This window comes from Rutilus rutilus (assembly GCF_951802725.1).
Source record: "Rutilus rutilus genome assembly, chromosome: 6".
Classification (NCBI taxonomy): Eukaryota; Metazoa; Chordata; class Actinopteri; order Cypriniformes; family Leuciscidae; genus Rutilus; species Rutilus rutilus.
The window spans coordinates 43,352,263-43,368,617 of NC_140214.1; the positions used below are offsets into that span (position 1 = coordinate 43,352,263).

General features: G+C 37.0%; 2 protein-coding genes across 2 annotated transcripts in view; both read left to right on the plus strand.

Moving 5' to 3' along the window:
• The window catches only part of LOC311292520 (uncharacterized protein), a 341,250-nt gene extending 326,951 nt beyond the window's left edge, over positions 1-14,299 (plus strand). Inside the window, exons 15-20 of the mRNA XM_084412232.1 lie at positions 10,640-10,813; positions 11,044-11,217; positions 11,616-11,789; positions 12,022-12,195; positions 12,433-12,594; positions 13,426-14,299. Coding sequence (XP_084268358.1) covers positions 10,640-10,813; positions 11,044-11,217; positions 11,616-11,789; positions 12,022-12,195; positions 12,433-12,594; positions 13,426-13,717 — 1,150 coding nt within the window. The 3' untranslated portion in view covers positions 13,718-14,299. The remainder of the gene's footprint in view (positions 1-10,639; positions 10,814-11,043; positions 11,218-11,615; positions 11,790-12,021; positions 12,196-12,432; positions 12,595-13,425) is intronic.
• Positions 1-16,355, plus strand: part of LOC311292532 (protein NLRC3-like) — a 437,424-nt gene that overhangs the window by 326,788 nt on the left and 94,281 nt on the right. The window lies entirely within an intron of this gene.

The window sequence follows — 16,355 nt, forward strand, 5'->3', positions numbered from 1 at the left end:
GACCACGCCCCGGAGAGCGCGTGCTATTCAAATGCAAATTATGAGAACCATTTCAGTCTGTGAAACGCCCACATCAACTGTAAACAAAGAGGCATAATATAGCCTACCTTATGGAGAAAATTTTCCGTGCTGATATGAGGAGCAGATCCCGCTGAGGAGTGAGGTAGGCTAAGTTATCCTTTCTCAAGTGTTAATGTGGAATAACGTTATGGAATAACGTTAGTGTAGGCCTATGTAAACAAAAAGATGAATCGCGTTTCTATAATATGAATCGCGTTTCTGTGAGATGAATGAAGGGTACATATTTGTAAAGACTGTTTAGCCTAAATATGAATCGCGTTTCTGTGAGATGAATGAAGGGTACATATTTGTAAAGACTGTTTACCCTAAATATGAATCGCGTTTCTGTGAGATGAATGAAGGGTACATATTTGTAAAGACTGTTTACCCTAAATATGAATCGCGTTTCTGTGAGATGAATGAAGGGTACATATTTGTAAAGACTGTTTAGCCTAAATATGAATCGCGCGTCTGTGTGTGAATAAACTGCTTTGCTAGAGCCTACTGAGATGAGTAAAAATCGACTGAAATATGTTGAAATAAAATGTATTTGTATAAGCAACGTATTAAACTGCAAATTAACATTTATAGGCTATGCCCTAATATTTCATAAAAACAACGTTACAGTCAGGCGAAGTATGAAAGACAATATTTTGTTGACTAGATTTGGGTACAGTTTTTACTGTAGAATATACTGTCACATCAAATAAGCTTTTCTGCTCATATATATAAAATACTATTTTGTCAAAAATAAAGTCATAGACTAAGATGTTCCAATGTTGGCTATATTCAAACTAATGAATACATATGATAAAATGTAGGCCTATAATCTTTTTTTTTTTTTTTTTACAAAGAAAGAGTACTTTTTTGCAGAAATATTGCTGAAATTGTAATTATTGTTGTAATTGTAACCTTTTTAATAAAATAGCAAAACATATTTACAAGATAGATGTAAGCAAAATCTTAAATGGTCAATATAAGTCTTCTTCTAAATATATAGTTTGTCCTTGCATTGTGGCTCAGTCAGTGTCACACCTGAATGAATGGCTAATTATGCAGAGTCATTATGCAGAGTGGGTGGGACTGGGTAATCTAAGGTGTAAACTACTCCTCCCCCTCGCATATTGGCTTTCCAAGCAAAACCTGTTTTACACCATTTAAATCAATGTAATTTTTTTTTGTGAACGATAAAGCAAGACTATTTTCACATAATTTTGAAGCTAGAACTCGAAGAGAAAACATCCATTAGTCAAAAGTCTTGTGGGCACATATTTTGTATGAGTTTTGTGGTCTTATTTCAGCAACTTTCATTTTTATTTTTTTAAATAACCACGCATAAACATTATTCTCTTAAAAATACAAACATCTACATACATGTTGCTCGCATATTATGGTAGGCCTGTTTGTGCTATATAGAGTGAATTTACACCTTTGCCATTAACATGTTTATAAATAACTGAAAAAAGCACAAATGTCAGAGCATGTCAGAACATCTCAAGGGCCCCAAAAACAGCTGATCCCACAGATTCAGAATCCACCAATCTACTGTAAGCCGCATAATCAACACATGGGCTAACTTTCTCTACACTGTGCTTGGAGCTGTTGGCATTTGGATGGATGAGGAGACTGTCAAAGCTCACATGCCAGATGTTTTTCAGTCTTACTCAGATACACAAGTGATTCTGGATTGCACTGAACTGCGCTGCCAAACACCACACTCTCTTCTCCTTCAGAGCGAGGTGTTCTCCAACTACAAATCTCACAGCACTTTCAAAGGGTTGATTGGGATGGCTCATCACGGTGCTGTAACCTTCGTGTCATCTCTCTATGAAGGAGCCATCAGTGATAGAGAGATCCTAAAGCAGTCTGGTATTGTGTCTCTTCTAAAACCAACAATGGCTGTAATGGTGGATAAGGGTTTCCTTGTGGAAGACTGTGTGCCCTGCAAAGTCCACATACCTACCTTCCTGTCAAAGAGAGCACAACTGTCTGGGCCAGAGGTCAGGAAAACACAGTCTATTGCAAGACTCAGAGTCCATGTTCAGCGCCTCATTCGAAGGGTGAAGGAGCACAAGATATTCAGTACAGCAATACCTCTTTCTCTCACAGGAAGCATCAACCAACTGTACACAGTAGCCTGCCTCTTGGTTAACTACCAAAACGGGCCCTTAGTTAAAGCCTGGGCAAGCAATTGCTAATGCTGAAGAAGCCAGGCAGGCAGAAATGTTTTTTATTACTGTATAATCACATGAAATAATCATTTTTATTTTAACTTTAGAATGAGTCCTTATTCACTGTATATAATTTGAAATTTGATTTGAAATTAAATTGTCAACAAATATAGAATTGTGAAACAAATATTTTAATTACATTTTGATGACATGAAAAGACAAAATAAAATGTTTGTAAAATCATACATCAATTCATTTCCTCATTTCCTCAGCACTGTGCCTCTTTAGTTACTTGTGCATAGAGAGGTATTTTGGCAGATATGTAAAAAAGAAAAACAAATCACACAGAACACAGAATTGTCTCTGTAAATGCGCTGCACAAACATGTCATCATGGGCACAGACAACAAAGTCACACCATTCCATACCCGTCATAAGCAACTGCCCCTGCACTTGCCAATAATAAGCATGGCTTTCCTTTAATTTATATGTTCCATGATCAACTCTGAGGTACCTGCAGTCAACGTAGTTTAGTGCATTTGGGCATTTCATCTCAACCAAGCCAAATGATGGTCTCTCAAGCGGGTCATATACCAGCCCATCCGGTGACGCACCCAGCCAAGGTGCATCTGGATGAATCACCAGTCCACATTTCCTTAAGTTCAGGTTTTTAAGAGTTGCATAGTCCTTTAAGGCACCTGCCTCCATATCCAGTCCCCTCTTCATGTGTGTTGTTTGTCGTGTCAACGACAAACATTTATACTAACGTGATTAGCCTGCTGCTGGACGGATCGTAAAAAAATAATAGCAGTTCAGTTCAGGCGGTTCAGGCTAGCTGAATTTACCTTCATAATTGCAGAGATAAGAAGACACATAAAACTTGAAACCTTTCTCAAGTTTGCTCTGTGGCGTTGTACTGCACATCCTTACAATTCTTTGCACATCATTGATTGTAAATTTGGGCAACTCCAGCAAACACAGAGTAAAATTCATCGACTCTGCCATAATCGCGTTTATCTCCGCTTCAAACCTCTCCAACCGGAAACGGAAGAGCAGCCTTGCGTTAAACGCGGAAGTACGCGTTCATAGAGCCTATTATTGAGCAATTATTATGCTTCGCTCGCTCAGACGCCATATCTCTCGTGGACAAACTAAAATCGTGTGTGCGCATTCCTACTTCCTAGCTCTTTTTCTCATGGGCGGGAAATATTCTCTGGGCGGGCAAAGCAGAGAAAGGGGAGGTAACATTTCTCCTTATAACGTCATAAGGAGGAGATTCAAGATCAGCCCGATTGAGCTTCCATTTTCTCAAAGGCAGAGACAGATAGCAAAAGCTCGATTTACACCGATTAAAATTTCTAGAAACTTGGGGACCATATACAGGCTAGGGAAACTCATATTAATGTTAAAAAACCTCAGAGAGTGAAAATTTTATGTCATGGGACCTTTAATAAACGGAAAATGAGATTCCAGCTTGATTTCTAATTTTTCGTTTGTGGTTTACAAATCGGTTTATGGCTTTGATATTTCGTTCGCACATGTGGGCGGCGCTGAAACAGCCCTTTCATCTGATTGGTCAAACCGCTTCGTCTTCAGGACAGCCAGAATAAGAGTCCGTACGGCACACTCACATCCCACTTTAAAAAGCTTTTGCACCACTCGCTGACATTTGATGCAGAAATATGTTGCTGGAACACAATTAGTGCTGCTGCGATGCTTCACTTCTAATGTACGACACTTGAGAGATCGCAAGCCATAGGCTACTATATGCTGACATGGAGTTTGCTGTTTTATATATTATTTCTATAGACTCAAGAGCAGCCTATGATTTTTTTTTTTTTTGCACTGTAGGTCCTGTGTGTCCCTTCGATAAATGAAAATAGTTCAGTATCTCTAAACTTAAAGCAGCACTCAGTAGCTTCGGGATTTCTTCGCTGTATTCTCGCTTTTTGCTCGCAGGTTTCTCTCTAGAGCTCCCCCACAGCTTCGGAATAGATATTTGACAACACTGTTGTAAAAACTCTTTGGTGATTCTCAGACACCAGAGGCTAGTAGATCAACGACATCAAAGCAGATGGGATATTCTTTAAAACGTCGTCTTCCTTCGGGTTCGGACAGCGTGAGGGAGCGCAATAATGACAGTATTTGAGCAGATTTCTTTTGGCCGTAAAGTAGAGGTCTGCATTCCCGTGGCTGTCCCGCGGGATCCGGGATTAAATTTCCGACTAAAAAACGGTAGCGGTCGGTAACTCTGGTGTAATTTGAACGGGAGCGGTCGGTCATTCAATATCACGTTCCCGACGCCGACGTTCTTTCAGAACAGCATATCTTCGCTTTACCTAATCTTAATCTTATCGACCACCCGGTATAGGCTACAGTCTGCCCTGCACTCAGGACCGTTATGCATGCGCTACACGCACGGACCAGTAACGGTTCTTTCTGTCATGCATTGATTGTATTTGCTGGATCTGTGCGCGCGCGCAGCATGTGCATAACGGTCCGACTCCTCAGGGCAGACTGTATGTCATAAACGGCCCTCAAAAGAAAAAAATGGCAGAGCAAAGTGGATGCGCTGTCCTCACTGCAAAAAATGCTGTTTTTACTTAGTATTTTTGTGTTGTTTCCAGTCCAAAAATCTAAAAATTCTTAAATCAAGAAGCATTTACTAGAGAAGTAAAACTACATAAGAAATTCTATTTTGTTTTCAGATAAACAGAAAGTATCTTAAGTGATTTTTGCTTAAAACAAGCTAAATTATCTGCCAGTGCAGTAAGGAAAATAATCTTGTTTTAAGATTATGTTTTTATTAAGTTTTTTTGAATTAAGTTTTTTTTTCTTACTGCACTGGCAGATAATTTAGCTTGTTTTAAGCAAAAATTACTTAAGTTACTTACCGTTTATCTGAAAACAAAAAATAATTTCTTATGTAGTTTTACTTCTCTAGTAAATACTTCTTGATTTAAGAATTTTTAGATTTTTGGACTGGAAACAACACAAAAATACTAAGTAAGAACAGCATTTTTTGCAGTGCTGAAGGACGTTCAACTTGGACTGGACAATGGTCAGTTTACTGCTAAGAAACCCACGTCAGGCAAGTCTAATGTATGGGAGTCTTTTTCATGCATCATAGACGCAGATGGGGAAAAAAAATACCCTTTGCGGCTTGCGCATTGTGATAAAATGCCTAAAATTGTTCCCGTTCAGCAGTCACAAGTAGGCTACGAATAAAAATAATAGCCTACACTTCATTTTTTTTCCCCCAATTTTTTCCCTACTGTCTGCAGCAAAATGTTAAATTTTGTATATTGACAAGGCGAATAAAATAATAATAAAAACAATGTTTGTGCAGACTACATTTTTATTTTCTCTGTGAAAATGTACATGTGAAATTCTGCGAGATCTATATTAAGCGGGATGGTCGGGTCGGGAAGAAAATTATTCTAAGCAGACAGCGGGTGAACAAATAGTGTATATATAGCGGGAACGGGTGGGTGCGGGATATAACCCCAGCGGGAGCGGGCGGGAGCGGGACTTAAAAAACATTCCCGCGCAGACCTCTACCGTAAAGCAATTGTTTACATCGCGAGACCTGATATCACGCGATACTTCCTGCCGCGGCGGCCGGCGGCCCGCCGTCTCAAAGTTGCAAGTGCGAATTTTCCGCTCACGGGCACCAGGGGGGTGCGAAACGACCACCATTCAACCCGAAATAAGTAATATAACCATTCCAATGACTCCGAAGCTGTTCAGTTAAGGTAAAAAAGTTATTTAGTTCACCTTTAAAATGTAGGCTTTTTTTTTTTTTACTCTAGGCTATAATTACTGTATGAATGAGCATCAAAAATAACATAATATACATGACCATGATAACATGTCTAACCTTTGTGTGTGTGTGTGTGTGTGTGTGTGTGTGTGTTTGTGAGACACCTGAATAAATAATTGTGAAAATAGATAGAAATGTAACAGCATGACTGTAAGTGTTGAGGACTCAGTTCACACAAATAGAATGAGATAAAAAAGATAATTGAATCAGCTGAACTTGTAGGATTCTGAATACCTGACACAATTATCAGGGTTAGAGAGTAACAGTTGGATTGCATTTCTAATCTAAAGTAAACTATTAACAACATTTTTTTTATAACCAGTAATTTACAGTGTATTCTAGCCTTTAACGTTAACAGTACAGTTCCTATTCATATTTCAATTTAAGGCCTATAATACAAAATTCACTGGATCACTTAAGTAATTAACCGAATACATTAATCTACAAATTACATTTAACAGAGTTTATCATATGTGTGATACAATTTAAAACCAAGCCTCTAAATACTGTAAATTATAAGACAGCACTTTTTAAGTTATTATTGTTACATGCTTAATTGGTTGATGTTTCTCTGAGATTTGCTAATTTCTTTCAAGGTATTATTTATTCCCACTGCTTTATGCATATAATGTTTGTCCATCAAAGCTCTGGTAGTATTTTCTAACAACTAAAATACTTTCTTTATGTTGTTTTCATTTGTCATGAGCTCTATATTTTAAGATGTACTAGGTGTTGATAAATCACATTCAGTTAATGTGAAGGGCCTATGTCAGGGGTGTCCTGATCCTGGAGGGTCAATGTCCTGCAAAGTTCAGCTTCAACCCAATAAACACTCCTGAACCAGCTGAGCAAGTCTTCAGGGTTACTAGAAATATCCAGGCTACACTCTCAGAAGAAAATGGTACAAAAACATCACTGAGATGTTACCCTTTTAAAAGTACCTTTTTATTATTAGTTTATATACATATATATAAGGCTACCACCCCAGTTACAGCTGTTGTACCTGATGAACTGTGTTGGGATAGGCTGGAGCTAAACTGCAGGACACTGGTCCTCCAGAAGCTGGATTGGTCACCACTGGCTTGGGTTAAATGTTGTTAAATCTATAAATGAATCTGCACAGCTGGGTGTCTGCAGGCAGATGTGTGAGTCAGTCAATACAATTGAAAATGTAATGTGCAAAATGTTATTTATCTTCACAACAATGCATGCAACCAAACCTGAACATGATTTGAGAGCGACAACACGTTAACACATCCACATTGGGGAATGCTCACCCAAAACACACACAACCCCACCCCCAAAAGTCATCCATAGGATTGCTCTCTGTTACATATTTTGTCCCAAAAATAGGCAAGGCAAGGGAAGTTTATTTATATAGCACATTTCATACACAATGGCAATTCAAAGTGCTTTACATAGAAGAAATTAAAATAATAAAAGAAATAAGAATAATTAAAAAAGTTTAGAAAAATAAAATAAAATACAGTACAGTACAAACAGTCGGATGAGCATTGGCACAGTGCTCATTCAGTAAATGCATAGCTAAACAGAAGTGTTTTGAGTCTGGATTTGAAAGTGACTACAGTAGGAGCACATCTGATCTCCTCTGGAAGCTGGTTCCAGCTGCGGCTGGCATAATAGCTAAAAGCAGATTCGCCATGCTTAGAGTGAACCCTTGGTATTTCTAGCTGATATGATCCTAATGATCTGAGTGATCTGTTGGGTTTATATTCAGTGAGCATATCTGCAATGTATTGAGGTCCTAGGCCGTTGAATGATTTATATACCAGTAATAATACTTTAAAATCAATCCTAAATTTAACTGGGAGCCAGTGTAAAGACCTGAGGACTGGTGTGATATGTTCATATTTTCTGGTTCTACTCAGAATCCTGGCGGCAGCATTCTGTATGAGCTGCAACTGTCTTATGGTCTTTTTGGGAAGGCCAGTGAGGAGTCCATTACAATAATCCACCCTGCTGGTGATGAAAGCATGAACAAGTTTCTCTAAGTCTTGTCTGGAAACAAAGCATCTTATTCTTGCAAGATTTTTCAGATGATAGTATGCTGATTTAGTTATTGCTTTGACATGACTACTGAAACTAAGGTCTGACTCTAGTGTCACACCAAGATTCCTGACTTGATTTTTGGTTGTTTGACCCCTAGAGTGAAGGTATGCATTCACCTTGAGAACTTCATCTTTGTTTCCAAACGCAATGACTTCAGTTTTGTCTTTGTTTAATTGAAGAAAGTTTTGACACATCCAACTGTTTACTTCATCAATGCATTGGCACAGGGAGTCAGTGGGGCTGTAATCGTTAGGCGATAGGGCTAAGTAGAGCTGTGTGTCGTCTGCATAGCTGTGGTAAGAGATTTGGTTCTTTCTCAATATTTGGCTCATTGGGAGCATATACAGGTTGAACAGGAGTGGTGCAAGAATTGAGCCTTGAGGGACTCCGCATGTCATGGATGTCCACTCAGACTTATGGTCTCCTATACTCACATAATAACCTCTCTCCGCATTGTAGAATAAATCATCTACAATGCGGAGCAGACACAGAAATGAAGGGCAACGCCATAAAACATCCACAATGCAGAACGAATTCAAAAACACACACATATAGGCCTACACACATATAACACCATGTTCAGGTCTGACTGTATTGTAAAAAACGATGATACTTCAGATACTTTGACCAAAGATTATTTTTTATTGTTGTAATAATGATTTTATAATGTCTAAGCACATCTAAATAAAAAAAATTGTGAAAAGATGAATACCTACAATATGTGGAAATGGGAAACGAGCCAGTGAGTGATGCGCTGCAGCCATCTAGTGGCTGTCCTTCAAATGTCATGGTGTTTTAATCTTAAATGTGTTTGCTTTCCAGTAGATGGCAGCAATCTTCCACTAAAACACGGCACATTGTCCGTGCTATCTCCATGAGCGAATTTAAGAAATTAAATCAGATATAAATTATAACAAATGTAAATACATTTTGCATACAAGAATTACATTACATATGTTTAAAAAAATTACACTTGTTATTAATCAGTCCTATGAGTTATGAGCTCAGTTTGTAGAAATAATACTTTTAGCACACAGCAGCTTCTGTTGTCACACACACACACACACACCTCATTAAAAGGCGAGTGGGAAATGTTATGTACATGTTATCATGGTCATGTTTATCATTGTTTTTAAGTCCAATCCTTGTTGCCCATACAATAATAGGCTACAGTAAAACATTTTACTTTATCCATATCATATAAAATATTTTCATTGCATTTTTTCAATGGGACAATGACACACAGGAAGGACCTACTTCCAAAATCAGTGCTCTTAAATAGGCTATACATATATAAAACACCAAACTCCATGTCAGCATATTGTAGCCTATGGCTTGCGATCTCTCACATGTGCGAACGAAATATCAAAGCCATAAACCGATTTGTAAACCACAAACGAAAAATTAGAAATCAGGCCGGAATCTCATTTTCCGTTTATTAAACTAAACGAAAAAACGTATAAACGATCCGTCTTTTTTCATTTCTCGTTATTCCATTCCAAATAGGAAATGAAATGAAAGGAAATGTTCATTCGTTTTTTTATTTAATATTGAAAGTAGAAAAACGAGGAAACAGTTCCTTTTTTGTTTTAATTTTTTCACAAATATTCAGCTTTGATTTTTCGCTTTTCGTTCTCAGGTAGAAACATTTATGAACAGCTTGAATATTCAATTTCTACACGTGGGCGGGAATGAAACGCTCCTTTCCTCTGATTTGTCAGCCGAAGATCAAACTGTCCCGTCATCAGTTCTTCCTCAGATCCGCTCAGCAGAATAAAAGTCCTCTGCTGCTGCAGTTGTGCAGATTCATAACGCGTTTATTGCAACTACTACATTTAATCTTTTTCTCATCAAACACCCAGACTAATGGCTCGACACGACCCGTACCGGGGAAGAGCCTCGACAGGGCTTTCTTCTGAGGCTTTCAGTCCTCAAGTGCCAGGGGGTCTGTGAAATAATTTACTATAACCTGCTGTATTTACCGGACTGTAAACTAAAGTCCCGGTTTTTATCATGAAACATGTTGTGATTTATTCCAAAGTGACCCAGGCCTTTATAATGCATTTAACTTTGTTCACATAATCTAAATGTTGACTTTCAAAAGTAGGCGCGCCAAGAAGGCTATTCGCTGTATTTTGGTTTATATATATATATATATATATATATATATAGTTTTTAACCACAAATGCTTGTCTTGTACCATCTCTGAGATGTGCCACGTATTACATCATCACGTTGGAAAGGTCACGCGTCACATCATCAAAAAATGTGTTTCGGGGTTTCATGACCCTTTAAAAATTACATGACATGAATGTGTGAACATAAATACATCAACGCTTTCAACCTTTGTATTGTTACAATGTTGGTAGTATATTTAAATGAACAATGTGTAGTCTTTCTCCATGTGACCTTTACCTTGATATCCCTGTTTATTTGTCAGCAAAAGTCTGCTGGATGAAGATGAACACGTTAGTTGATCATCATAGATCTGAGTCATTTTCTCTTTCTGTCTTCAGTCTGAGTGATTGCAGAATTACAGAGAAACAGAGTCTCATCCTGACTTCAGCTCTGAGATCAAACCCGTCACACCTGAGAGAGCTGGACCTGAGCGTGAATGAACTAGGAAACCCAGGAGTGAAGCACTTATGTGCCGAACTGAAGGATCCACACTGTAAACTGGAGAGATTGAGGTCAGCCACATTCACATACAAGAATCAAAATGCTTGAAATCACTTCAACAGTTTAAACTAAAACACTTTAACATTGTATTTGTGCAAACTTAGTATTTTGTAATCTGGTGAAATAAAGTTGAAGATCTCTCTTCCTCTGTTTTATTTGCTTATGAAGAAGATGTGACTTTACAGAATAAAGAGTTTTCTTATCTTCTGTCTTATTTTCTTCTCTCTCTCTGCTAATGTAGTTTAAGCTGCTGTGATATGACAGATGAAGGTTGTTCTGATGTGACTTCAGCTCTGAAATCAAACCCGTCACACCTGAGAGAGCTGGACCTGAGCTGGAATAAACTAGGAGACTCTGGAGTGAAAAACCTCAGTGATCTACTGATGAACCCACAATTCAAGCTGGAGAAACTACAGTTAGTATCATTATACTGTACAGCAATTACAGTGTGACTGAAGTTTATTTATTTGAAGACAGCAGGGCTTATGTTTCATTGTTTATAGCAGTGCACTTTCTGGGTTTCCCTATTGCTCACATTTATATGTGTTTTTATCTAGTTAGTAATTGTTTAATTTCCAGCATTTGATACAATGTACTGATTGTGTACATGCAGAAATCTGCCTTTTCAACAGAGAATAAAGAAGAGAGATGTCAAATAAATAGTTAAAATGAAAGAGAAGAAACAGTGTCTTCCAGCACACAGAACTAGTGTGACTGGGTTTCAGAACAGACTATTGGAAACTAAATGCTGCTGTAGCTCTTCAATAAGATGATCATCATAGATGTGAACTATTGTTATTTCTCTGTCTTCAGTCTGAGTGTATGCAGTATTACAGAGAAACAGAGTCTCATCCTCACTTCAGCTCTGAGATCAAACCCGTCACACCTGAGAGAGCTGGACCTGAGCAGGAATAAACTAGGAAACTCAGGAGTGAAGCACTTATGTGCCGTACTGAAGGATTCACACTGTAAACTGGAGAGATTGAGGTCAGTCACATTCACATACAAGAATCAAAATGCTTAAAATCACTTCAACAATTTAAACTAAAACACTTTAAAACATTGTATTTGTGCAAACTTAGTATTTTGTGATCTGGTGAAATAAAGATGAAGATCTCTCTTCCTCTGTTTTATTTGCTTATGAAGAAGATGTGACTTTACAGAATAAAGAGTTTTCTTTTGTTCTGTCTTATTTTCTTCTCTCTCTCTGCTAATGTAGTTTAAGATGCTGTGATATGACAGATGAAGGTTGTTCTGATGTGACTTCAGCTCTGAGATCAAACCCGTCACACCTGAGAGAGCTGGACCTGAGCGGGAATAAACTAGGAGACTCTGGAGTGAAAAACCTCAGTGATCTACTGATGAACCCACAATTCAAGCTGGAGAAACTAGAGTTAGTATCATTATACTGTACAGCAATTACAGTGTGACTGAAGTTTATTTATTTGAAGACAGCAGGGCTTATGTTTCAGTGTTTATAGCAGTGCACTTCTGGGTTTTTTAAACTAAAACACTTTATACTCAATATCTCACAATGAGTCTGAGTTCACATTATATTTGTGTAAAATTCTTCACATTCATGAATTGTTTTTTTAAGATAATCTCTCTTCCTCTGTTTGTGTCTTTCTAGTCTAGTCTACTGTGGCATTACAGATGTTTCTTCTTTAACTCAGTCTTTGACGAACTCAAAAGCACTGCAGTTTTTAAAATACCTTGATCTGAGAGGCAATAAGATAGGAGACTCAAAGCAGTGGCTCAGAGACGAGCTACGAGACTCAAACTGTGTCCTGAGGTGAGGAAACATCACTGAGATATTAAAGAGATCTTCATTTACCTCTGATATGGAACAAACCTTTCAAACATTCGTGAAAGGAAATTATCATTAAGCTTTATTGCAACAAAGGGTTTGTGTGAGAACAAAATGTGAAGTTATTGAAATGTTTAACACAAAGGAGAGAAGAAAAGCTCACTGTCACAGCTTTATACATCAACACCTGCTTTATGAACTGTGTCAGTAGAAGTGAATCATTTCAGTGTGAAAACAGACTTGGTCAGATTGTAGGAAAACGCTGCACTCCTGCTAAAATCAGTGCAGTTCCAGCTTCAGCTCACAGCGTCCAGCTCACATGAGAAATGTCTCTGTATCTAGTGTGTTTTACTGTGACAAGCAACACGTCACACTTCTTTACACTTACTTTACTCTCAGTTATTTACTAAGAGCCTACAAACATGTTTAAACTAGAGGACAAACGGCTTTAACTAAAGGTTTGTGTTTGAACTCAAAATAACATTTGTATTTGCTCCCTGTGGTTTATTCCATACGCCGTACACTCATTAGTTTCTCCTTTACAGAGACTCAATAGGAGTCACACACACACACACACACACACACACACACACACACACACACACACACACACACATATGAACATGATTCATGATTTACATCTATTATATTTAAAAACACAAATATCTATGCAAGATCATGTAAAGTCAGTAATTAATCTGATTACAGGAATTCAATTTAACTTATTAAAAAAAAAAAAAACAGTAATTGAAATATAATAATTTGCACTTTGTTTCACTGAACTCTGATTGTTTTCTCTTCTGTTCCACTTTACAGAGTAGATGAAGATCGATCACCAAACATCCCTGATGAAGATCGATCACCAAACATCCCTGATGAAGATCGATCACCAAACATCCCTGATGAAGATCGATCACCAAACATCCCTGATAAAGATCGATCACCAAACATCCCTGATGAAGATCGATCACCAAACATCCCATATAAAGATCGATCACCAAACATCCCTGATGAAGATCGATCACCAAACATCCCTGATGAAGATCAATCACCAAACATCCCTGATGAAGATCGATCACCAAACTCTGATAGATGTGTTATATCGTAGTGTGAAATGATCATGAGAGGAGCAGAAACCATCAGCTGATCCACAGAAGAGTCTCACTACTATCTATGAGGAGAAATAAATGTGTAAATGTGTTTCATAAAGGTGGAAGAGACTCAGACTTCACAGTTAAATAAAGCAGCGTGTGTGTTAGCATGTGTTTTAGAAACGTGATATTGAATGATCAATGTTGGTTTTATATAATAATTATTTATAATATAAATAATATAATAATTAATTATTATAAATATATATTTTTCCAAGTTTTGGAATTGGGAATATATTGTTGATTATGATTTGTATATTTCATTGGATTCACAGGATCATGTGACACTGAAGACTGGAGTAATGATGCTGAAAATTCAGCTTTAATCGGAGGAATAAGTTACACTTAATAAATAATAAATTATTTGTGTGTGTGTGTGTGTGTGTGTGTGTGTGTGTGTGTGTGTGTGTGTGTTCCAGTGTTCATTTTGACAGCAAATTTTGATTTAGGTTTAGTAATTTTTTAGTCATCTGATTTGTAAAAAAAATTGTACACAACTGTTTTCAAAATAATAATGAATGTTTTTGAGCATAAAATCAGCATATTCAAATTATTTCTGAAGGATCATGTGACACTGAACAAACTAGCTATAAGATTAATTCTATAAAGATTAAAACATGTAGAAAAGAAAAGCCTTCTGCGTCAAGACGCCCTAACCAAACTACACTGACTACAATATAACACAAATGACAGGGTGTGGCGCTCTCCTAAACCTGTGTGTGTAATACAACTCAAGATGTCCTGTGGTGTGCAATGCATGTCCTGCTCCCTCCTTCCCAGCCTCACACACACCGTGATGACTGAACAAGGATGAACAGTAGAACAAACAAAAACACTTCACAACCACTATGCGACAATTGATCAACTCACACGATAGACACACAGAAATCAGCGACAGCGAGCCAAACAAAGACAAATGCCAAAGTGAGCAAAAAGCTGGGAAGAGATACGGGTATTAGAGGAAGGGGGTGTAATGTGATTGGATGGGTGAACCGGGACGTCATCATCCTTCAGGAGGACTAACAGACTGTAGATCGATCCAGTGAACATCTGGAACACACACAGACACAACAACAACAACAACAAACTACCCACATCTCCCTCTTGCAACACTCTAAATACATAACAATATATATATATATATATATATATAACAAATATATATATATATATATATATATATTTTTTTTTTTTTATACATATGGTGTGTTGTGTTTTTTTTTTTTTTGTGAGATATGTCCTCTATATTTATCAAACAATTTCTTCTCTCTTGTGACTATTCTACATTACGTAATCAGGTGATTGTCACATGACTAACTAATTGTTGTTTAAAAGGACTTAATTTCAAAAGTACTTGCTTAACGAGCGCTAAAAGAGTAGGTACTATATAGCCTGATCTCGTTAAGTATGAATGCGAGCCGTACGTCATCCGCCATGTTGACGTTATCATGTGACCTACAACGTTATCACAAGCGCAACAACTTAAAAGAACTTAAATCAGCCCTAAATGTATTGGTTAAACTACAATCACAAAATAAATGGGCACTTGATTCTTCAACAAAACCACAAAATGATCAAGTTTCATCAATATCAAGATATTTACAGATAGATGAATTAAAGCTGTCGCTCATATCTTTTATTTTAACCCTATAATGTGACTCACAGTTTTATCCTTAAAGATATTATTTTTTATTACGCAAACCCAAAATCATCATCTCTTGAATATGTTATTAATTTCTTTATTTTATATGCAAAATGTTTCACCCACAAGCAAAAGTGGCTTAAATCTCATTTATGTTTAACTCGTTTCATCCCTCAGGTTTATAAATATTAAACTTTTTTTAATGTATTATGTTCAATTATTCAAATATATTTAACTTTGTCATTGTGCTTTTTCCCCTGTGTATATAATCACACACTATGATGCACACAAACCCATGATATTTATGTTTTCTTAGTTTGTTTTGTCTATTGTCATTATGATTGTTCATTAAAGAACTGGAATCTTTCCCTGATCTTGTATGTAACTATAAGTTATGAGTGACAGGTGCACTAACACTTGATAACATCAGTAACTCGCCAGCCTAGAGCAGTTCTCCTCAGCGTGTGTAATGTGTGTAATGTGTGTAATGTCTGCACAGAGGAGACGGCGGCTGCTCCAAGATCTCGCCTTTGGAGAAAACTGATGATTTTATACTCCAAAAATGTAAATATTCCTCCTTAAAAATAAAGATTACCCCAGAAAGAATTGCATTGCTAGCCCACCCCAACACTTACACACAATTATAATGATAAATGCTGACCAGTACTTAATTATATTACTTTTTAACAGAAAATTATATATTTTAGTAAAACAAACAAAATGTAATTTGTTTTGTCATATGACACAGATATGCATGAATACACACTAAAGAAATGCAGTGAACATCTCAATTTTCAGTCTAGCAATGAATTAATGCATAAATTAATGAAATAATTATATTTTATTTACTGACAATAAGAAACAAGAATAAATGAGTAAAAGAATGAATAAAAGTAACCATCACAATAAACAAATGCATATACAAGTCAACAACACCAAACAAAGCTTTATTC